This window comes from Oikopleura dioica, chromosome PAR (assembly GCF_907165135.1).
Source record: "Oikopleura dioica chromosome PAR, OKI2018_I68_1.0, whole genome shotgun sequence".
Classification (NCBI taxonomy): Eukaryota; Metazoa; Chordata; class Appendicularia; order Copelata; family Oikopleuridae; genus Oikopleura; species Oikopleura dioica.
In genome coordinates, this window is record NC_137293.1 from 12,673,535 (window position 1) to 12,692,850 (window position 19,316).

Below are 19,316 nucleotides of genomic sequence, written 5' to 3' on the forward strand. Positions count from 1 at the left end.
ACTCGATTGGAGAACCTTGGAGTTTATTGAAAATTTCTGTCTATCATATGCGGATTTCAGAATGCAATATTTTGTAAGAATTTGTTAATGATTTTTCAGCAATGATTTTACTAGTAGAAGAAAAAAGGAAAAGAGGAGAATTAGCACTCCCCAGGCAGATCAGTGTGAGCGTGGGTGGTCGGACGTTGTCTAAATTAGGCGTAGTAGAGCTCGAGTGAACAGCCGTCGTTGATCTCGTAGTCGTAGAGGGTGACGTTGTCCTTGAACACGGTGTACCACTTCTTGAGAACGATCTTCTCATATCTACGCAAGCTTGAAAACACCAAAAACTACGCGAATTCGTACCTGGTACCAGTCTGCGCGGCGACTAGCTTTTTCAAGTCACCAACAGTATCCTGCGGGTTGCACTTGATTCTAACCTTTTTGCCCAATCGATCATTAACGATGATTTCTATCATTTTTATTCTTAAGTTTTTCTTGTCAGTGTTGCTAGCTTTACGACATCAAAAGTATTTTTTTGTTGTTGAAAAGAAAAAATGACTAGAGGCAAAAATGTTTTCTCGGAAAGAGTGAGCTGACTTTGACAATTCATTATTTCAGGGCAATGTTAGCTCTTTAAAAATTTTTCTAGGAAGAAACATGAGTCAAAGATAGAAGGTAGAGAAAGAACACGGTAAGATAAGAAACAAAATTTGCCTTTTTAATTTTTTTTTAATAGATGTGAGTAGTTCAGGAGGGCAGTATCAAGAGACTGAACGGAGTTACAATAACTTGTTTCGCTTTTAAATGTCGTTGCTTTTAATGATGGTGCTTTCTTTTCGTTTTATTGGTCAAATTCTTCTACAGTTAGATCAAGTCCGCTACGTTCATTGGCATTTCATCAATCTGAGTCGAGTAATACTGTTCAATATCTCGCAGAATTCGAATATCGTCGTTCTTAAATATTTCGCTGAAAAGAAAGGCAAAAAGAAGTCCCTTACTCTGACAAAGTTGATGGCAACACCCTTTCGTCCATATCGACCGGATCGGCCGATTCTGTGGATGTACAACTCACGATTGTTCGGCAGATCGTAGTTGATGATCAGCGAGACCTTTTGGGAAAGTGGGTTATCAAGAGCGATAAGAGCTGAGAAAGGCGTACCTGTGGGACGTCGAGACCACGGGCCCAAACGTCGGTGGAAATGAGAACTCGAGTCTGACCGGATCGGAACTCGCGCATAATCTCGTTTCGTTCCTTCTGTGGCATGTCTCCGTGCATCGCCGAGACTGTGAAGTTCGCCTCTCGCATCTTTTCGGCGAGCCAGTCGACCTTTCTCTTTGTGGAGCAGAAGATGACGGCCTGGGTGATGGTGAGCGTGTCGTAGAGATCACAGAGGGTGTCGAACTTCCATTCTTCGCGCTCAACGGCGACGAAAAACTGCTTGATACCTTCGAGCGTCAGTTCATCACGCTTGACGAGGATTCGGATCGGGTCAGACATGAATTTGTGGGTCATCTCGAGGATCTCGTGGGGAAGGGTGGCGGAGACGAGGACGACCTGGGTTGCTGGAGGAAGGTATCGGTAGACATCGTAGATTTGTTCTGAAATTGCGTCAAAGTTGAAGCGATAAAAAACGATGTACCTTTGAACCCTCTGTTCAACATCTCGTCGGCTTCATCAAGAATCAAGAGCTTGATGTTTCGAGTTCTCAAGTTTCGTCGACGAATCATGTCGAAAGTACGACCAGGAGTACCAACGACGACGTGCTGACCGAAATCGAGCTTTCGGATATCCTCTCCTACGTTCGTTCCACCAATGCACACGTGCGCCTAAGCACTTCAATAGCATCGGAAACAGTTTATAATTATACCTGGACATTCATGTAATCACCGAGGGCGAGGATGACTTTCTGGACTTGCTGGGCCAATTCTCGAGTGGGGCAGAGGATGAGAGCTTGGGTCTCTCGGACAGAAGTGTCGAGGACCTGGAGAGTGGAGATCGAGAAAGTGGCAGTCTTACCAGTACCGGACTGGGCTTGAGCGATGACGTCACGGCCCTAGAAACGCTTGACATCAAGGAAGAGAATGCTAGTTACCTTGATGATCTGCTTGATGGCTCTCTGCTGGATGGCCGAAGGTTTCTCAAAGCCATAAGCGTAGATACCTCTCAAGAGGTCCTCTCTGATGCCCATGGAGTCGAAGGTTGGGACAACATCGACCTCTTCAGAGGTCTCGAACTCGACCTTCTGGAGCTCATCATCAAGCGCCTTGCGTGCACGGGAACTCATTCTGAGAGATAAAAGCGATAAATTAAAAGAGACAAGACATTTTTCTGCGCTGTTCCATTCATGTTCTGTCGAATGAAGGTTCAGGTACAGTAGGGAAGGATTCATTCTAAGGTCAATACAATCAGTAGCGCAGTAGAGGAGCTTTCTGGAAGGGGGAGAGTCAGGGAGTGTTTATTCTTCGTTCGGGGATCTTTCTTTACTTCTTCGGTGGCGGTCTGTAGATGCCAACCACGACTGCGTGATCTCTTTCGTAGGGCTCCAAGGTCAACTGTTCCTGAGGCTTCATTTTCTCAGCCTTCATCTTTTTGACCTAAAAAACAAAAGGAAACTCCGATGAATAAATTCGGCATACCTCGGACGCGAAAACGGCTTCTGGCTTGGCAGTGGAGTCGATGCAAGAGGCCTTGATCGAGATGACAAAGTGACCCTCCGCTTTCAAAAAGTGGTGGGCATTGAGAGCCACGATTCGGGTCTGATCGGGCTGGGCAACGTCAGCGAAAACACAGTCAACCATGCCGACGAGCATTCTGTATTTGTGGGGGTGTCGGGCATCCTCGATGATGGGGACGATGTTGGTTCGCTTCTTCGCGACGTTGAGAAGATCTCGGCCGGATCTGTGGGAGAATTCAACGGCGTAGACGAGACCTTCTGGTCCGACGATATCAGACACGTGAGAAACAGTAGTTCCCGAGGCAGCACCAAGATAAAGAACCTGAAAAACTATTGAAGGGAGTAGAAAGGGAAGGACTTACTCTTTTGCCAGGAGCGATGTGGATTTTATCAACACCACCGAGAATAGCAGCAGCGAGCTTAGATCGGAAAGGATTCCACGATCTGTATTCGACTTTCTGGATTGGGTTGGCAGATCCTTCTGGAGCTGGAACCTCAACCTGAGGAATATTTTTAAGCAAAGAATTCGAGCAAGCTATATTTACCTCAATTTTCTTTTCACCGTAGACGGTATCGCCAGGGACCAAGTTCTTGGTGACAAGAACGTCTTCCTTGCCCTTGGCGATGAAGACTCCTCCGTGTCTGTGGGGCTCGACGATGACCTTGGCACCGCCACCTCGAGCACCCCCTCGGCCACCTCCGCGTCCACCGCCTCGTCCACGTCCGCCACCTCGACCTCCGCCGCGGCCGCCGAATCCACCGCGTCCGCCGCCTCGGCCTCCGCCTGAAAAGACAAGATAGAATCTTTTGAATAGAAAATCCCTGTTTACCTCGGCCACCGCCTCGTCCGCCTCCACGGCCTCTTCCGCCGCCTCTACCTCCACCTCGGCCTCCAAATGGAGCTGGTAGTGGTGCTGGTGCCATTGGAGCCATATTTCTAGAATAAACAAATATTTAATCGGCGGAGTAAATTTAAGATTTTGCAGGAGATTCTCTTAATAAATTAATGACTAACTAAAATGACTAATAAACACGTAGAATAGGGATTTATCGCAGGGAAAGACATTTCTCTCTTAGAATTTTTGTTGGCGCATGTTTGGCGGCCAATGGGAGCGTGCGAAAGAACAAAAATCACTCATCCGGGCTGGATCGAACCACCGCCCGCGTAAAACTGGAAAGCTCGTAGTTTTCAAGAACAACCTTGGTTAAATCTTTATTTCTTTTGTTTTTTAAAATACGTTATCTGATATCATCAAAGCCAGATTTATTTGTTTATATGAATATTTTTTTCTTGCAAAATTTATAAAGAATCGAAAATAAAGGAGTTTTAGACTCAAGAATTTGATTATCTGAATATAAAAAAATGATACTACAATATATCTGAATTTCATCAGACTCCAAGCCAATAAAATATTGATATGAAAGCGTAAAAATGAAATCAACGAAGGCGTGGCGTAACACATAAAAAGTTATATTTTCGCCGCCCAGTGAATTGTGAGTCACTTGGAAAGTTTGTACGCTTTTCGGCAAGAGTCAATTTAAAAAATGAAGAGTTTTGTAGAGGTTCCTGCTAATTCCGACTTTCCCATTCAAAATTTGCCTTTTGGCGTCTTTTCGACCTGCGAGAATCCGACGCATAGAATCGGAGTCGCCATTGGAGAGCAGATCTTAGGTAAGAACAAGTTTACTATTCACAAGTTACTGTAACACACAGATCTTTCGGCTGTTGATGATTCGATCTGGGCCGGCATTGACGCCAACTTGCCATCTGCGTTCAAACAGCCAGTCCTCAATGACTTCATGTCAATGGGTCGATCTGTCTGGTCTGCAGTAAGAAAAACTCTCCAGGATGATCTTCTTGCTGAAGGGTCATCAAGTCAAGAAAAAATTGCTGCTTGCTTGATCCCGCAAGCGACTGCTAAAATGCACTTGCCTGCAAAGATTGGGGACTACACTGATTTCTACTCATCGGTTCATCATGCAACGAATGTTGGAATCATGTTTAGAGGGAAGTTTTTGTTATAATTTATATAGGAAAATATCGCAGGATATGCACTTCAAACGTGAAACATAGCCGATACTTGAAGCCTCATTATAACACTTCATACAGAGTGCTTAAAACTTCAGATTGATTTCTTGACTGAGTTTTTCACGATCATGTGGAGCGTATTTAAAATCGATCTCTCCAAAAGAGGGCAGTACTTGTCCGGCACACACCGGGCGGTACAAACGTGCCCTGCTGTGATGATCAGATCGCTCAGATAAAATACGATTAGTATCAAGTTCTACCGTATGTCATTTAAAACTTCCGAAAGGCAAAGAAAATGCGTTAATGCCAAACTGGACTCATCTTCCCGTCGGCTACCATGGTAGAGCATCCTCTGTTGTCGTTTCCGGAACTCCTCTTCATAGACCAAAAGGTACTTTTCTCCAAAATTTATCAAATATAACAAAATCAGGTCAACGAAAGCCAGAAGACGGCCCACCAACTTACGGTCCTTGCCGATTGATGGATTTTGAGCTTGAAACCGCATTTTTCGTCGGAAAAGGGAACGACCTCGGCGATTCTATCAATGTCAATGAGACTGCCGATCACATCTTCGGAATGGTCTTGATGAACGACTGGTCAGCACGAGACATCCAAAAGTGGGAATATGTTCCTCTCGGCCCATTCCTCGGAAAGAACTTTGGAACTACTATCAGGTAGTGTCGCAATCAAGGAAGAATACCAAAAATATTTCAGCCCTTGGATCGTCACGATGGAAGCAATGGAGCAATTTATTGTTCCAAACATGGAAATGAAAAATCCTATTCTTGATTATTTGACGATGAATAAGGACTACAACTTCGACTTGAATTTGGCTGTTTCAATCAAGGGCGAGAACCAGTCGGAGTACAACCAAGTTGGCACCTCAAACTTCAAGGTGATTATTAAACAAATACAAAAAATTATAATTGATAAGTACATGTACTGGACAGTGGCGCAGCAGCTGGCTCACCATACAGTCAATGGCTGCAATTCCCAGCCAGGTGATCTTTATGGCTCTGGCACAATTTCTGGCCCAGAACAAGGTGAATATGGATCCATGCTCGAGTTGAGCTGGAAGGGCACGCGAACAGTCAAAGTTGGCGACGAAGAGCGAAAATTCATAAAAGGAACCGTTCAAGATTCTCATGAAGAAATCTTGCCTATAAAATGTTTTATGAGCGGTAAAAAGACGGTGACTCTGTTTTGATCTCCGGCTTCTGCGAGCGAGACGGAGTTCGAATCGGCTTTGGCCCTTGCGAAGGCACCATTCTTCCTTCAAAATAAACTTTTTGATGCGCTTCAATTGAGATCTTGAATAAATTAAAAATCCCTCAGAAACTTGATGACGGCGATTCTCATTTCTTGCCCTTTTTATGATACGCGCTTATTCATGCGAGCTGTGCGCCGTTGAAAATTTACTCGTGACAGACAATTAAAATTGTCAAAGACAAAGCCCCACAGTTTACAACCAAACGTCGAAAAAACCGCGAGAAAAAATGGATTCGAATTATAACGAAAATGAACGAAAGCCATGTGAAGAAGGAAAACCTTGTCTCCGATTCAATGGAGTACCTGACCCTTTAGATGGGACTGTGAGTAAACTTTTTATGATAATTTTATTTACATGTATATTTTTATTATATTTTAATAATTCACTTTAAATAAACGATTTTAGTCGAAATACGTTATTTACGGAGCGATTGGAGTTGCCGTTCTTCTTCTCCTCATAATTATATTTTTCGCCATAAGACTCCTAATGAAATCAAAAAAGGGAGACGGAATTCATGAGCCGGAGTCCCTAAAATCAGGAACCTATCGCGCTGAATCAAATGCGTACAAGTCCCCCGATGATGGATACATTCCCCCTCGAGTCCAAGCATACTCATATACGCCGGCTCAATCAGCTGAATCAGGTACTAACATTGACGATGGATACGTCGCGCCCAGAAATGATTCGCAAACTGAAGGCTACTTGCAGGAAAAGTTCTAACTGAGGCTATATTAGAATAAAATAACTATTGAAAGCCACTAAAAACTTTCGAAAGCCAAGATTATATGACTACAATCCTCAAACAAGAAAATAAGAAACAGTTATTTTCTCCTTCACTCCTGTAAATACCTAAAAATTTTCTGCATCAATATAAAATAAAAATCTCTCTTATCAATTCTTTATTTTGCTTTTCTTCCAAAATAAGGTCCCAATGCAGTAGAAAGTAAACATAAGAATTAAATGAGATCCTAAAATTATGAGAGAAAAATAAAATTGATCATCAGATCCATCAGTTGCTTCAAGGTGAAGCTTCTCGCAATCGTCGAAACTAACGATTCTTTGACTCATTGTACCGTTACTGCATATTTTTGAATAACATTCTAAGTGCTCTGAGCATAATTGACAATAAATAAGTTATTCAAAAACTATCCAAAAGACTTCTAAATCAATATGCAACCATTGTGACAGAAGTATTCCACGGTGATATTGATAACTTGTTGAAGTGACCTGAATCATTGGGCCACGTTAATTTACTGTGTTTGTACCTGTAGAAGGTAATCAACCCACTCTTCTGAAAACTGGCCGAGTGTTTCAGTAACGCCTAACAAGAGCTCAAAAATAAAGCCCGAATGATCTTGGCCAGATCTTCAATTTCTCCAAAGAAAGCCTTTAGAAATATATTTTAGACGGACAGAAGCCCGAAAAATAGTTTGAACTCTTTCCTGTTAGCGCAAGAGATGGCAAAAGTATGAGAATACTTTCAAACCATAATTACTAATTTCTCATTTTAACCGAGCTTAAAATACAAGCTCAAAATCACGGTCTTGAGCGACCAGAAACAACTATTCTTAGAAAAACAATTCTTTATGTAATGCACTCTTGGAAAGGCTGCCTTCCAAAAGATAATTTAGTAATTTCTTCCTGAAAACGATAGTTAGATGGTCATTTACGAAGATGACGCCGGCGGAGATAAGCAGTCCAAGCACAGTTGAATGTAGCTAGAACAAGAGCTTATTTAACCTAACAAGTGTAGAAAAATGAAAAAGGAACAATGGCCCCTCGCTCCCGCGAAGTTCCGGTGGCATGCATGGTGAATTATCGCTCTGGCTAATAAGGGCCTTGTGCGGTTACCTGAACAAGCCAGAAGATGCCCACGTAGACGCCAAAGTCGGGCAAATTCGCCGCTAAACGTGCATCTTAGAAAGTAGCGTTTTAATTGACCGATTTCTCCTCTAATGAAGAGCTACGGCAATCCAAGTCGGAATTTTTATTGCGCAATCTAGTTCAAATTTTGTTAGCCCGGAAAGAATTCGTTCTCAGAGGAAGAACGTCGTAAACCTTTAGGGTTCCTGCATCATTACATAAGGGATTACGAGTCAGAGTTACGTGGGATAGGATCTAAAGGATTAATGGGCAAAGAACCCTGCGAATTTCATAAAGAGACGATATCTAGGGCAGGAGAGCTCATTCAAATGGAAAAAATTGTCATTAAAAACCACTCTTACAAATCTGAAAACAGCAGTGATCAACCGTATCGCTGGACTGTGCGGGGATTGAACAATGCTCTGAGCGAAGAATAATTAAAGGAGATTAGGTAATTCTGGTTTGTGGAATTTTCCCAAGGATGGAAAATATTCTTGAGGAAGTAAGCAATCCTGGATCAATCTTGCCCAATACGTACCGAAGCCGAAAATCGCGTAGCAAGCCGAAGCAGGGAGTAATGAGTTCAAGATCGACTAAAGACGAGATTTATTAGACAATTACAAATCCTCGCTGGCTTCTTGCCGCCGCGCATTTCCACGCTCATCCGCTAACAACGCGCTAATGAAGAATATATTGGACTTACGATGAATGTACAAATCAAGAGAATCGCAGTATTCGTCGAAGCTTTCGAAATTTGAAGCTCTAAAAAGAAATTAAAATTTCGAAATCTCAAAATCCACTCTGCTTGTTTTTCTTTTTACCTTGGACGAAGTAATAAGCATCTATAAAGACTTTGTTGAACATTCGAGTGGATAGATAAATATTTAAAGTTATCTCGGCGCCGATATTATCACGTCTAAACGTGCAAGTGGGTTACCAGTTTTTCTAGCTAATTAATTTCAGCTCCTGTATTTCGTCTCCAAGTATTCGGGTGTTTCGAATCGAGCAATAATCTGGTGTTGAAATGAATAGTGGTTATTACCGATGCCGTGCTTTGAAATCTCATCTGAGCTCAACTTATGACGTTTCGATTTAACCTCTTAGGGTTCTTAGTTACACTGTAAGCTTCTTAGCAGATGCTCAAGGTTATGCAACAACTTCTTTTCTTGTCGAACTGAAGGTGTAATTAGGAAGCACGCTACGTGTGGGGTACCGTTTGACTGTTTCGCCAGCGAAATTAGCTCATGTTTGTACACATCGCTTCAGTCGGGCTCGCAAATTAGGGGCTGTTTACAAGAGAAGATTTTTCGTAATGTTATTACTAAGCTCATCAAATATTCAAATCTTGAAAAGTTCAAATTTCACGTTACAAAATTTCACATGAGTGAGTTTTTATCGGTTCCTGAAGAATCGTATTGGTCCCAAGATAAGTCTTCATAAGAATATACTTTTCCGCCCCAAAAGAAGCCATAAAACCGTCATCCCAGATCATATTTTTTGGATTCAGCCAAAAACACGCATAAAATCCAAGTGTGAAGAATGGTAGAAGAATTGATTCAAGAAAACATCGATTGATTGTCAGGTAACGGAAAAGGTGATAAATTAGCATTCCGATTTGTCGAAATCCATGATTTGATCGCTTCTTTGAAAACTTTTGCGATCTGTTACTTACTCTCTTACTAAACCACTTCGACTAACATAGAAAATTTCAGATAAAATTTTGACATTGAAAAGTATTTCAGCCTTGGGAGTAACAGTAAGCTTGAACGTATTTTTGCGGTATGAATAATTGTCCGTGACAGATTCCTGCGTGTCTTGAGCATATGTAAACTCCACCGCCATGTCCATGCCAACGATAAGGAGGTGTTCGTCGAGTTTTCTCTCGAATTTAGCGCCCAATTGCAAATGATAGTTGATCACGGAGAGGTCTTCTGTTTTATTGTTCATTCCTTAGCATGGCCTTAACCCTTAGCTTATGAAAGAAGACATGGGAAGCCGGATTTTAGAGAAGATTTTTGAAAGAAAACAGCTCATTTTTATTCACTTCTCTGTCAAAATCCGGACTAAAACATTATCATAAGAGCCATTTAAGGGTGTCAACAACGATCGAATTAGGGTCTGTCTTATGATTCGACCAATTAATATCTTTTTATTCAGCCTTTGAGGATTCCAAATCTTTTTTCAGATCTGAAATATCTCTGAAAATATGAAATCAAATATCAGGAAGGTACCTAAACTGTGGTAATAAAATTGGCAAAATCGTTGTTGACACCCTTAATAATGCAATTTTATGAAATTAATCCGCATAAGATACGTTAATTGTTGAAGCCCTAACTATTCGATACACCTGTTTCGCATCACTGACGGATCTTTTTTAGGGTTTAACTGAATCAAATTTATATTTCAGTAATTCACCAAATTGTCTGAACCCCAAGCCATGAAATAGTACAAGCGAATTTTTGACCACGATTAAATCATCGAAGCTGTTCAAAATCTGGTAATCGTGGTTCATCGCACAAACGATATTCGGCCCGAATTGAGCAATGTGTCGAAGGGATGAGAGCAAATCCTGTGTTTGCGAGAGATTAAGCGAGTTGAAAACGTTTTCCAAGAAAATAAACGGTGCTCGTGTGAAAAGCGCCGTCGCTACTTTGAATTTAATTCTGTTGAAGGTGGTCCATTTGTCGGTGATGTTCAGCATTCGAATCACTATAAATAACAATCAGATAATTAGGAAACCAGGTCAATTAGGAATTAGCGACGTTCACTTGAGGACAAGCTTCTTAGAAGCGTTGCTGGGGTGATGTAACAAGAAGCTGGAAGCTTGGCAAAAGACGAGTTTAATCAGCGTGGCAAATTACCGCCCATATTAACAGGCTATTTCAGGTCATCTAAAATGCCCTCGCCATGTAAAGAAAAGTTTTCAAGAGTTAGTGATCAAGTTACTTTTTCTTTTTTCTTCCGGTCCAAATTAATCATCGGTCGAAAATTTGACTTTCTTCGCCCGTTACTCGGAAAAGAAGGAGTTTTTTTTTACCTTGATGGACAAAATCATTCTGGTCCTTTTTCTTCATCGTCGGATTCATGAGCGAGAAACAGATTCCCAAGGAAGTAAGAACATCGCCCTTCATTTTTGTATCTATGGCTTCTCCGAAGAGGATTTTGGAGTACTGTGCGAAATTTTCATCTTCTGCGTGGCCAAATCTGAAATTCGGGTAAATCGGATGCTGCACGTTCCGACAAAAACAACAGGGACATTGATTACGTCTGTAATTGGCGGCTAATCAGAGCACCACTCGGCTGCTTCTTTTTATCACACTTTAGGTGTTTTAAGACATCGCGCAGTCATCTTTGTGGTTTTTGAACGTGGTTTTGAGGAAAAAAGACCAACATCAATACGATGATACCTTACTTGTTGTTTTAACTAAGATATGAGTATTTACTTTGACACCATTGAAATCCCCTTGACTGTGTATTTGATTGTATCAAATACAAATCTTGGATTTGCATCTCATTTTTCTAAGTTGATTTGATAATATAATGGATTCTGAATTCGAACCTCTCAAATAAGGGGATAGATCTGAAAGGATCCTTTAGGTCATTTATTCCAGAAAAATAAGGGTGTCACTTTATAAAATCCATGCAAAAAAAAACAACTAATAAGGTTTATCGATGTCTTCCTCTTGAAATTTCGACCTACCTCGTGATAGATTCGAACAAGCTCTTCGCAAAGAGAATATCTTCAGCATCATTTGCTATGAGAAGAGTTAGCCTCCTATTCGGAAAGAATCCATTTTGACCATCCTTTGAAAATTCAGCAAATAACGAAGGTGCTCTAAAGTTTCCATTTCAAATTCAAGCCGTTAAGTTATGAAATAAATTGACATATTTAAGACGCTTTTTAGACGTGCTTGAGAAGCCGCAAGCATTTTAAAATTGTGTGTTTATTCTACCGAGGCTTGAATCCAGAAGTAGCCGTGTACTTTGTCACAAAACAGTCATTATTCCACATTTAGTGATTTTTTTTCTCTCGTGGAGGAATGCACTTTTTGCCGTGACGCGGGTCATATGTTTTACGATAAGTAAATGTCTTCAAACGGTGTTTTCACTCTTTTCTTTGAATCTTTGGGAAAACTGGAAGCAGATTGAAATTGATCCGCGGAACTCATCGAAGATCCCAACGGATCAACTGATAAGAATAACGGAAGCCGTCGAAAGCCCAGACGAATACTTAGCTGTTGTTTAAACTTTGACGGCTAAAATACGTAGATCAGAAGTTCAAGCAATTTCTCGTCCGCAGATTGAAAACCAGTGTCAAATATAACTTTGATTTTTAATACTAAGCTGGATTTTTCGCGCGAAGAAGAAGACCAGATTATCCGCTAATGAGATGATTTCTTGAGCAGCTTCAAAGAATTATCGATCTGATAGAATTCGGGATTACTAGTTGGTGTTATTTTTTTGCGAATTGAACACCATGCAAGGTCAATTTCAAGATTCCCTTGAGCTCTTCTGCCTTTTTTAATATTAAAAAAAAAGAATAAATTCAAGTCTAAACTCGGGGTTTGATCATTTTTTTATGTTTTTGTATTTTTAAAGTGTACATTTAGTTTATTACTTAGATCAGTATACTTAGGTGTTCAAGCAACATCAAACTGCTTATCATCTCATTCCCCTCGAAGCTGCCTGTAATTCCAACAATATTTATACTGCACGTTCCCTTACTCTTCAAAAACTGATTTTCAAGTAGCTCTTGCTGGCTCTATTTTCGGCGATCCCGAAATTTCACTGCCGTGGCACTTCTAACGGAAGCCGCAAAAATCACCATGGGCTTCTATTTTTTCGGTTGCTAATTTAGTGATTTGATTTTGTTTTTCAAAAAACTTGCTTCTCCGCCACCTCGAGCTGAATATTCGCGTTTAGAAATGATCACGTCCTCGCGTCAAAGAATCCAGGTCACATTGACCTGTCCCTCTGACCTATCATTTTTTTCTTCATCATTCTTCTCTTCATTCATCTTCAGGGATGGTTAAATGGTAAAGAGATGGAAAAATATTACTCTTGTAACTGAAATTAATATTCTTTTAGTCAATCTAATAAAGGGAAAGACATAGGATAAGACTAATTTTCCGTAAGAAAGACATGTCAATTTACCCATAAACGAGGGTCTTGTATTTTTTAAGAATCATTTGTCCAGTTTGTAATTTGATTTTAATTTAATTTATTATAATTTAATTTAATTTTTGTAATTTATCATAAGGTTCCATACTCGACCCGTGAGGCACTACCAGATGACATTTGGTTTAATGGATTTCAAAATTGAATGCAGATGTCTTAATTCATTTCACACGTTCTTTTGTCAAGGGATTCTATAGATAGTTCAAGATAACTAGAAATTTTTATCTCTTTCATTTATTGACTGATTTAGATTCTGTACTACATTTAATTAAGTCGTACGAAAATCGTATTTTTTTCTCACTCAAATCATGTTTGATGATATTTTTAAAGGACCTTAAAAATCTTGCTACCAATGAAAATCACTTTTTTATATTCTTAAATAGGCTATTTTAAATAGCCTTTCGTAAATATAGTCCATAGCCTATGGACAATAGCTTTGTTTTTAAAAGTTAGAATTTGTATTTAATAAATAAATCGTATAAAGAAGAGTCTTAATCTTTCCTTCCTGTGTCGGCCCAAGATCGAGTATCAATATTTACTGATCCTCTACTAGAAAAAAAAACGCTTTGCGCTACGCGCGCCTGCCGCGCTAGGTGGCGCTGATATTTAGCGCGCTTCATTATAAAATCACGATAACTGCCATTCAAGCTCGAAAAAGTTGAAACACACAACCAAGTTCTAAGTGTCGCTTTTGTTTGCTCTATTTTTTGAAAGAAAAGATAAATTCCCGCTGAAACATGTGGCTTTTATCGAAAAATCAGCTAGTTAGAGCATTACCGCTTTTTGCCGCAGTCGATGCTCGAAAAGAGAATTGGGAATTTGGGGAGATTGAAGATACAACAACAGTGGCTTATAATGCAACGAAAGCTCCAATTCCAGCCGGAAGATTCAGTCTTGAAAGATTCGCTCCTGATGACATCGACCACTTCTGCGACTCTATCGAAGCCTGCATCGCGTTCAATCCACCTAACAGCATGAATAGGGCAAAGGTGAGTCGGAAAAATGATCCTCCACCATCTTAAATTTACTTTAAGTGCGACGGACGAGTCTTCAGTGAAGAAAAGGGCACGATTTCATACAGCAACTACCATAACCACGCCGCCTGTCGTTGGGAAATCCGCGCTCCAGAAGGCGCGAAAATCAAAGTCAAAGTCCACAGTGGTCCCACATTTGGGATGGAGCACCACAGCTACTGCGGCAATGATAAACTCTCGCTAGGATATCCTTCCGAAGATGGAACTAAAAAACTCTTTGCTCGAATTTGTTCCTCGAAAAATAACTCAGAAAGGCCGTATAATGGTCTGATGCCGTCTTTCTCGCCTAATGGAGAAAAAATTCAGTCGTATAAATTCAGGGACGGAATAATCTTAGGTACGGGACTCTTACAGTTGCTCGAGCATTATCGCTTTTTATAGATACAAATGTCTTGATTGTCCATTTCCAATCCGATCAAGCAGATAAAGGCGTTGGGTTTTCTATGGAATACGAAATGGTCAACCTTCCAACTCAGTTGCCCATCATTGACGTCGGAGACAATCTGGAAGAAGATCTCCACGGAGTCATCGAAGCCCTCGCACCTCAGCTAGCGGACCATCACGAGGAAAAACTAGCGGCTCGTCTAACGGTCAGTTGGCGTGAGATTGATTCATTCTAGCTTTTTTGTAGAAACTCTTCAAACGTTTCGACTCTCGAATGGTCAAATGCAACAAAACGCAAAAACTCCACGAAGTGATTTGGCAAGTCTCTCATGAAGACATCGACAAAACAAAAGAACTTTGGATGAGCTTCTTCCGAAACGCCTTCAACCAGTGCGATATTCCAATTATCAAGTAAGCCTTAGAATGCAATCGAGAAAGCAATAAATCATTTTTCAGCAATAATGAGGACAGATTTGACGGAACCAGCTGGCCGCGAAGAATCACCACGTGGTTCGAACGACTCAGACGCACGCTAGAACGCGCAAAAGCAAAAGAAGCGCGGCTAAAAAAGAAAGCTGAAAAGCAAGGGTAAGTTTAAATCTTCATTTTTTATAGAATTCAGGTGATATGCAGCTCGTGCCGATTTGAAAAACGCAAATAGACACGAAAAAATGACCTACTTGTAAAAATTTGTAAATTACTGCTAAAATATACACAATACTATTCCAAACCTTTTATTTTGATTTCAAATAGAGCATATAAAAGATTATAAAAGCAACTGAAAAAACACAGTGGTGCGGGATCGATTTCTAAAGTGCGCGCGTTTGAATGCGGAGCACAATCAATAGGAATTTTCGAATGTCATTCACGCATAAATGAATGGGCACACACTCTCAGGGAGCGCGTTGTGCGTTGCTGCCCGATTCCAGCAGCGCCGCGTGGGCGCTTTTCTTGAACCAAGATTTTGTTTGTCTTTTCAGCCGCCAGCGAGTGACTTTTCCGAATATTGAGTTCTTTTTTCTCGAGAACAGGAGTGAATGGTGTTTGTTTTTTGAAAGAAGGAGAGAGTAATTTACGAAAATGTCGATTTCCGAAGCGTCGAGCATGAAATCGGTGACGAGGAAGTCAGAAACGTCGGATGCTTCCACTTCAGAATCAGAGCCAATGGGTAAATATTGAAATTGTGAAAGCAAAAGGGACTAAACGATTTGTAAATAGCGCCGAAGGATTTTGAATTCAAAGTTCCTGGTAGGGAATTTATCACTTATCGAAACTCATTTATCGTTAATTGCCCATTTATCCCTTGAATCCTGTGCTCAAGTGTGTATTGTGCTTGTATCTCAAGTAATTTTTTGAACCAGAATTTTCAGTCATTCCACCGGCGAAGAAAATGCCAAGCGTTGATCAGCTTGACCCGAGTTTTCGAGGAATCAACGAGGATGTTCCACAGGCGCTAAAAGACCCAGTAGAGGTTCAGAAGCTTCTTCTCGCAGAGCAAATGAAAAGTGCCGAAGCAAGGGTAAGATTATTTCTCCGAAATAAATCTGAAATTTTTTCAGTCGAGTTTCGACTTTCTGATGGAGGAATACCAAAATGTGAAGAATCGTCTCAGTGATAAGGGATCGCCGGAAGCTCTCAGTCGCAAAACATCCAAACAAAGTGTCCAAGAGAGCACATCTGATGAGCTGCGGAAAATTCAAGCTGAACTGAATGCCACGAAAGCTCAGCTAAATGACATCCAAATGTCGAGTACCAAGAGGGTACTCAATGGAGAGGACGATCCCCAGGTAAAAACCTCCATCTAGCTTTGTGAATTCAATTAATTCAGGGTCTGCACATCCCGGAAATGTGTCCAGCTGAGCTTGAAATGGTCAAGGCGACAGTTATCCACGAGAACAAGCACAAATACAATTTGGAAAAAGTGGGCTCCCTCGAAGAAGAAATCGAAAAATACAGATCATTATACAACGAAACGCGATCTCGACTTACCATCATCAATGCCGACTTCGAGCAAGCCAAGATGGAGCGTTTTGAAGAAGTTGACGCGCTGAAATTCGAAGCTAATGTGCGCGTCCGAGAAGCCGAGAAAGATAGGGACTCGGCCAAGGCTCAACTCTTGGAGATTCGAAGACACGCGAATTCGCAAGTTGATGGGCTAAGAAGAGAAATCACTGTTCTTAACGAAAAATTGGACTCCTACAAGACAGAAAACAAGACCCTCGAAGAAAGCAGACTGAAATCGTTGAAAGAAGTTGACTCTACAATCGTCGAAGCTAGGTAACTGTTTCCCTGTTGATTGTTTTACAAAGCAATATTAAGAAAGTCCGCACTTGACGCCCAAAATCAAGCTAAAATCAACGAGCTAGAAATCGACAGACTCAACAATCTGGTAGAATCGCGCGAAAAAGAGTTCTCCAAGTTGAGAGTTGAGCTGAAAGACACAAAAGCAAGCCTTGAAGTGCAGCGACGAGACTACAAAACACTTCAACGCGAAATTAAGGAGCAAGCGCTCAAGTTTGAGAACGATAAAGAAATGATAAAAGCAGAGTATACAAAGCAGATCAACGATGGAAGACTCGAAATCGAGAAATACAGAGGAGCTTGGAAAAAGGTTTGGAATCAAGGAAGATTATTTTTTATGAGGATGATTTTCAGGCTAACTCGCAGCTAGAAACGACACGAAAAAATGCAGAGAAGAGATCTGGTCTCGCCGAGCTTGCCGAGAAAAGTGCAAACGAAAGAATCGAAGAAATTAAACGCGAACAGTGGGCTCTCGTTGAACAAATCCGTAGCGAAAAACGAGAGACTGATGCTCAACTTCAAAAAGAAACTGAAAATTGCAGTCGCCTTCGAAGCGAACTCGAAATGGCTAAGGAAGGGTTCAAAAGAATATTTTCGAGGGCTAACTTTTTCGAAATCGAAATCATGGAAGAATATTTTGAACTTTTGAAAGGATGAAATGAAAAATAATAACAGCGAAGCAGACCGAGTTAAAGCCAAATTCGAGAAACAAATTGTTAATCTACGAGACGAAAAGGCGAAGATTCAACAGTCGCTGAGTGAAGCTAGAATCAGAAACGAGCAAATTGACGAATTAAAGAAAACGATCGAAGTTGACCAAAAAGAAAAGAACGAATTGAGTAGACAGGTTTTTCTCAATACTTTTTCTTCAATAATTTTTAAAATTTTATTCAGCTCACAGAAAGAGATGGCCATTCAAAAGAGCTTTCTCTAGAAAAAGATGCTCTCAAGGCGGAAATTACAAAACTCCGACAAGAGCTCGGCATCTCCCTTGACGAAGCAAAACGAGCTAGAGAAGAAGATCGCATCAGCTTTTGGAAGAAAAGAATCGTCTCAACCAGCGAATTTCTCAGCTTGAAATCAAAAATCAAAATGTCTCGGATCAACTCGCAAAGTCAATTAATGATTTTGACGCGGCAAAGAATAAGCTTCAGAAAAAGTAATTGAATTGAAGACTTTTTATTCTCAAACTTCGTTTAAGAGTACGAAATCTGACAGAAGAAAGGTTGAAACTAGCGGCGGAGAAAGATCGAAGCCATGCCGAGCTAGAGCTTCTGAAGAAGACAGGAGGCGTTCCGAAAGAAGAACATGATCGACTTAAGAAGAGGCTGCAGAGAATGCAAGGCAGGATGTCCAACTTTGCTCACGTAAGAATGATTATTTTCTCAATAACCTCAGCAAAATTCTAGGCAATAAATATGCAAGAGGAAAGCTTCTCTGCCTCGCCTCATTGGATATCTCCGCGAAAAGCAAGATCTAAAGAATCGGTCCTAACATTGGATGGAGTTGAAAATATACCAGCTGAATTAACTCTCATCAACAAAAGGTACACTTTTGATTGTGTTCTTCTCTCTTGAAATAAAACATCAGGTTGGATCAAATGGAACAAGACCACAAAACGCACGAAGAAGTATTCAAAACCCGCATGCAGTAAAACGCCTCATTCCCAACAATTCCTATCTATTTTTCTACACAACCGCAATGTCCTCTGAGTTCCTTCTTTATTTTTCTACTTCAAATCTTATTTTTACAATCAAAATTGCAACTTTTCTATGAATAAATTTCTATTTCTATATAACTTTGAGTATATTTTCCAAATGCAATTAGTTATGATTACGCATGAATGATTTGACTTTTGAAAAAAGCCTTTGAACGTAAAATTTGAGTGCTCTTAAAAATTACTTCAATAAATTCTTAGCTAGATTTAGAAAGTTCAGAAATTATTCGCTCGGCGGCAAAAGTAGCCATGTTAGCATCGATTGAAAGAGTTAAATTAATTAAAAGTTAAAAGTTGTTCTGTCTGTCTGTATTTCTCGCTTTTGAATTGAGAAGCTATTCATTTACAAATTGATAGTTGCGCAAGTGAGAAAAAGTTTATCAGCAGTTGTCACCAAGGGCCTCAAGTTAGAGAGACAAGTTGAGCGCGCGAGCGATTGAGCTGGAGTCATTTTTTATAACTGAGATCATCCCACAAAAAGAGTCACAGTGTGTCACAAGTACAGACACAACAAGACCGATGGAGCAAATTGTTGACCAAACGCGGGCAAGATTGGAGAGAGTGAATGAAGAAACGCTCGAGCTCAGACATGAGCTCATGAAAACGAGAAATGAAAATGTAGTTCTGAAGTGTCAGCTGAAGCAAGAACTAAAGAAAAATGAAGCTTTAGGCAAAGGGTTTCTGATGAACTTTTCGTCAGACTTTTTCTAAAAAAATTCTTTTCTTTTTCATTTAGAATGAGAATCGTTATTAAATTTCGATTGTCAATTATAATTACTACCCTCTTGAAGACTCTAAAAATGAAGAACTTACTGCTCATATCAACCACCTGGAAGAATCGACAAAAACTGCTTTGAACTTTATGAAATGCATTGCCTTACAA

The 19,316-nt window shown here is 40.5% G+C and overlaps 9 protein-coding genes and 1 long non-coding RNA gene across 13 annotated transcripts in view; 5 read left to right on the top strand and 5 right to left on the bottom strand.

Moving 5' to 3' along the window:
* LOC145701025 (DNA damage-regulated autophagy modulator protein 1-like) overlaps positions 1-19,316 on the top strand; it is a 36,019-nt gene that overhangs the window by 14,881 nt on the left and 1,822 nt on the right. The window lies entirely within an intron of this gene.
* Positions 7-652, bottom strand: LOC145701028 (ubiquitin-like protein 5). The gene is made up of 2 exons (XM_081778258.1): positions 346-652; positions 7-303 (listed from the first exon to the last, which is right to left on the bottom strand). The coding sequence occupies exons 1-2, from the start codon at positions 456-458 to the stop codon at positions 195-197; spliced, it is 222 nt and encodes a 73-aa protein (XP_081634384.1). The 5' UTR covers positions 459-652; the 3' UTR covers positions 7-194.
* LOC145701018 (eukaryotic initiation factor 4A-III) lies at positions 797-2,312 on the bottom strand. Its single transcript, XM_081778246.1, has 6 exons — positions 2,076-2,312; positions 1,851-2,036; positions 1,623-1,809; positions 1,142-1,581; positions 981-1,091; positions 797-936 (listed from the first exon to the last, which is right to left on the bottom strand). Exons 1-6 carry the CDS (start codon positions 2,265-2,267, stop codon positions 847-849), a joined length of 1,206 nt encoding a protein of 401 aa, XP_081634372.1. The 5' UTR covers positions 2,268-2,312; the 3' UTR covers positions 797-846.
* LOC145701021 (rRNA 2'-O-methyltransferase fibrillarin-like) lies at positions 2,442-3,605 on the bottom strand. Of its 2 annotated transcripts, XM_081778250.1 has the most exons (5): positions 3,488-3,605; positions 3,203-3,441; positions 3,020-3,157; positions 2,620-2,979; positions 2,442-2,577 (listed from the first exon to the last, which is right to left on the bottom strand). In XM_081778250.1, exons 1-5 carry the CDS (start codon positions 3,588-3,590, stop codon positions 2,464-2,466), a joined length of 954 nt encoding a protein of 317 aa, XP_081634376.1. In that variant the 5' UTR covers positions 3,591-3,605; the 3' UTR covers positions 2,442-2,463. The 2 variants fall into 2 exon arrangements, with proteins under 2 accessions (XP_081634376.1, XP_081634375.1); XM_081778249.1 differs by having other exon boundaries at positions 3,020-3,441.
* LOC145701905 (fumarylacetoacetase-like) lies at positions 4,162-5,893 on the top strand. The gene is made up of 6 exons (XM_081779118.1): positions 4,162-4,329; positions 4,372-4,663; positions 4,971-5,077; positions 5,117-5,360; positions 5,401-5,581; positions 5,621-5,893. Exons 1-6 carry the CDS (start codon positions 4,203-4,205, stop codon positions 5,891-5,893), a joined length of 1,224 nt encoding a protein of 407 aa, XP_081635244.1. The 5' UTR covers positions 4,162-4,202.
* On the top strand, positions 6,121-6,825 carry LOC145704334 (uncharacterized). Of its 2 annotated transcripts, XM_081781782.1 has the most exons (3): positions 6,121-6,278; positions 6,362-6,669; positions 6,737-6,825. In XM_081781782.1, exons 1-3 carry the CDS (start codon positions 6,183-6,185, stop codon positions 6,768-6,770), a joined length of 438 nt encoding a protein of 145 aa, XP_081637908.1. In that variant the 5' UTR covers positions 6,121-6,182; the 3' UTR covers positions 6,771-6,825. The 2 variants fall into 2 exon arrangements, with proteins under 2 accessions (XP_081637908.1, XP_081637909.1); XM_081781783.1 differs by having other exon boundaries at positions 6,362-6,825.
* Positions 7,784-8,773, bottom strand: LOC145705026 (uncharacterized). Its single transcript, XR_014134545.1, has 4 exons — positions 8,641-8,773; positions 8,523-8,581; positions 8,358-8,412; positions 7,784-7,860 (listed from the first exon to the last, which is right to left on the bottom strand). It is a non-coding gene; the product is annotated as an uncharacterized LOC145705026 (long non-coding RNA).
* LOC145701906 (uncharacterized) lies at positions 10,201-11,845 on the bottom strand. Its single transcript, XM_081779119.1, has 5 exons — positions 11,773-11,845; positions 11,520-11,654; positions 10,857-11,023; positions 10,249-10,528; positions 10,201-10,204 (listed from the first exon to the last, which is right to left on the bottom strand). Exons 1-5 carry the CDS (start codon positions 11,829-11,831, stop codon positions 10,201-10,203), a joined length of 645 nt encoding a protein of 214 aa, XP_081635245.1. The 5' UTR covers positions 11,832-11,845.
* LOC145703416 (uncharacterized) lies at positions 13,668-15,150 on the top strand. The gene is made up of 5 exons (XM_081780774.1): positions 13,668-13,986; positions 14,032-14,368; positions 14,413-14,621; positions 14,663-14,826; positions 14,872-15,150. Exons 1-5 carry the CDS (start codon positions 13,735-13,737, stop codon positions 15,005-15,007), a joined length of 1,098 nt encoding a protein of 365 aa, XP_081636900.1. The 5' UTR covers positions 13,668-13,734; the 3' UTR covers positions 15,008-15,150.
* On the top strand, positions 15,412-18,508 carry LOC145704254 (uncharacterized). 2 transcript variants are annotated; one of them, XM_081781702.1, is made up of 11 exons: positions 15,412-15,583; positions 15,634-15,663; positions 15,786-15,934; positions 15,975-16,202; positions 16,244-16,692; positions 16,735-17,026; positions 17,071-17,563; positions 17,611-17,875; positions 17,918-18,083; positions 18,126-18,262; positions 18,307-18,508. In XM_081781702.1, the coding sequence occupies exons 1-7, from the start codon at positions 15,496-15,498 to the stop codon at positions 17,371-17,373; spliced, it is 1,539 nt and encodes a 512-aa protein (XP_081637828.1). In that variant the 5' UTR covers positions 15,412-15,495; the 3' UTR covers positions 17,374-17,563; positions 17,611-17,875; positions 17,918-18,083; positions 18,126-18,262; positions 18,307-18,508. The 2 variants fall into 2 exon arrangements, with proteins under 2 accessions (XP_081637828.1, XP_081637829.1); XM_081781703.1 differs by lacking the exon at positions 15,634-15,663.

Coding starts and splice junctions, on each gene's coding strand:
- LOC145701021 (XM_081778249.1), bottom strand. CDS start 3,590: ATGGCTCCAATGGCACCAGCACCACTACCAGCTCCATTTGGAGGCCGA. Junction 3,442..3,487: donor CGGACGAGGCGGTGGCCGAG/GTAAACAGGGAT, acceptor TTGTCTTTTCAG/GCGGAGGCCGAGGCGGCGGA. Junction 2,578..2,619: donor AAGCCGTTTTCGCGTCCGAG/GTATGCCGAATT, acceptor TTTGTTTTTTAG/GTCAAAAAGATGAAGGCTGA.
- LOC145704254 (XM_081781702.1), top strand. CDS start 15,496: ATGTCGATTTCCGAAGCGTCGAGCATGAAATCGGTGACGAGGAAGTCA. Junction 15,584..15,633: donor TTCAGAATCAGAGCCAATGG/GTAAATATTGAA, acceptor ATTTGTAAATAG/CGCCGAAGGATTTTGAATTC. Junction 15,935..15,974: donor TGAAAAGTGCCGAAGCAAGG/GTAAGATTATTT, acceptor AAATTTTTTCAG/TCGAGTTTCGACTTTCTGAT.
- LOC145703416 (XM_081780774.1), top strand. CDS start 13,735: ATGTGGCTTTTATCGAAAAATCAGCTAGTTAGAGCATTACCGCTTTTT. Junction 13,987..14,031: donor ACAGCATGAATAGGGCAAAG/GTGAGTCGGAAA, acceptor ATTTACTTTAAG/TGCGACGGACGAGTCTTCAG. Junction 14,622..14,662: donor AACTAGCGGCTCGTCTAACG/GTCAGTTGGCGT, acceptor GCTTTTTTGTAG/AAACTCTTCAAACGTTTCGA.
- LOC145704334 (XM_081781782.1), top strand. CDS start 6,183: ATGGATTCGAATTATAACGAAAATGAACGAAAGCCATGTGAAGAAGGA. Junction 6,279..6,361: donor CTGACCCTTTAGATGGGACT/GTGAGTAAACTT, acceptor AAACGATTTTAG/TCGAAATACGTTATTTACGG. Junction 6,670..6,736: donor GAAGGCTACTTGCAGGAAAA/GTTCTAACTGAG, acceptor TCGAAAGCCAAG/ATTATATGACTACAATCCTC.
- LOC145701905 (XM_081779118.1), top strand. CDS start 4,203: ATGAAGAGTTTTGTAGAGGTTCCTGCTAATTCCGACTTTCCCATTCAA. Junction 4,330..4,371: donor CATTGGAGAGCAGATCTTAG/GTAAGAACAAGT, acceptor TGTAACACACAG/ATCTTTCGGCTGTTGATGAT. Junction 4,664..4,970: donor AATGTTGGAATCATGTTTAG/AGGGAAGTTTTT, acceptor AAAACTTCCGAA/AGGCAAAGAAAATGCGTTAA.
- LOC145701028 (XM_081778258.1), bottom strand. CDS start 458: ATGATAGAAATCATCGTTAATGATCGATTGGGCAAAAAGGTTAGAATC. Junction 304..345: donor GCCGCGCAGACTGGTACCAG/GTACGAATTCGC, acceptor AAGCTTGCGTAG/ATATGAGAAGATCGTTCTCA.
- LOC145701018 (XM_081778246.1), bottom strand. CDS start 2,267: ATGAGTTCCCGTGCACGCAAGGCGCTTGATGATGAGCTCCAGAAGGTC. Junction 1,810..1,850: donor GTGATTACATGAATGTCCAG/GTATAATTATAA, acceptor TGAAGTGCTTAG/GCGCACGTGTGCATTGGTGG. Junction 1,582..1,622: donor GTTGAACAGAGGGTTCAAAG/GTACATCGTTTT, acceptor ACGCAATTTCAG/AACAAATCTACGATGTCTAC.
- LOC145701906 (XM_081779119.1), bottom strand. CDS start 11,831: ATGTGGAATAATGACTGTTTTGTGACAAAGTACACGGCTACTTCTGGA. Junction 11,024..11,519: donor TTGTTCGAATCTATCACGAG/GTAGGTCGAAAT, acceptor CCCGAATTTCAG/ATTTGGCCACGCAGAAGATG. Junction 10,529..10,856: donor GAATGATTTTGTCCATCAAG/GTAAAAAAAAAC, acceptor TGTTATTTATAG/TGATTCGAATGCTGAACATC.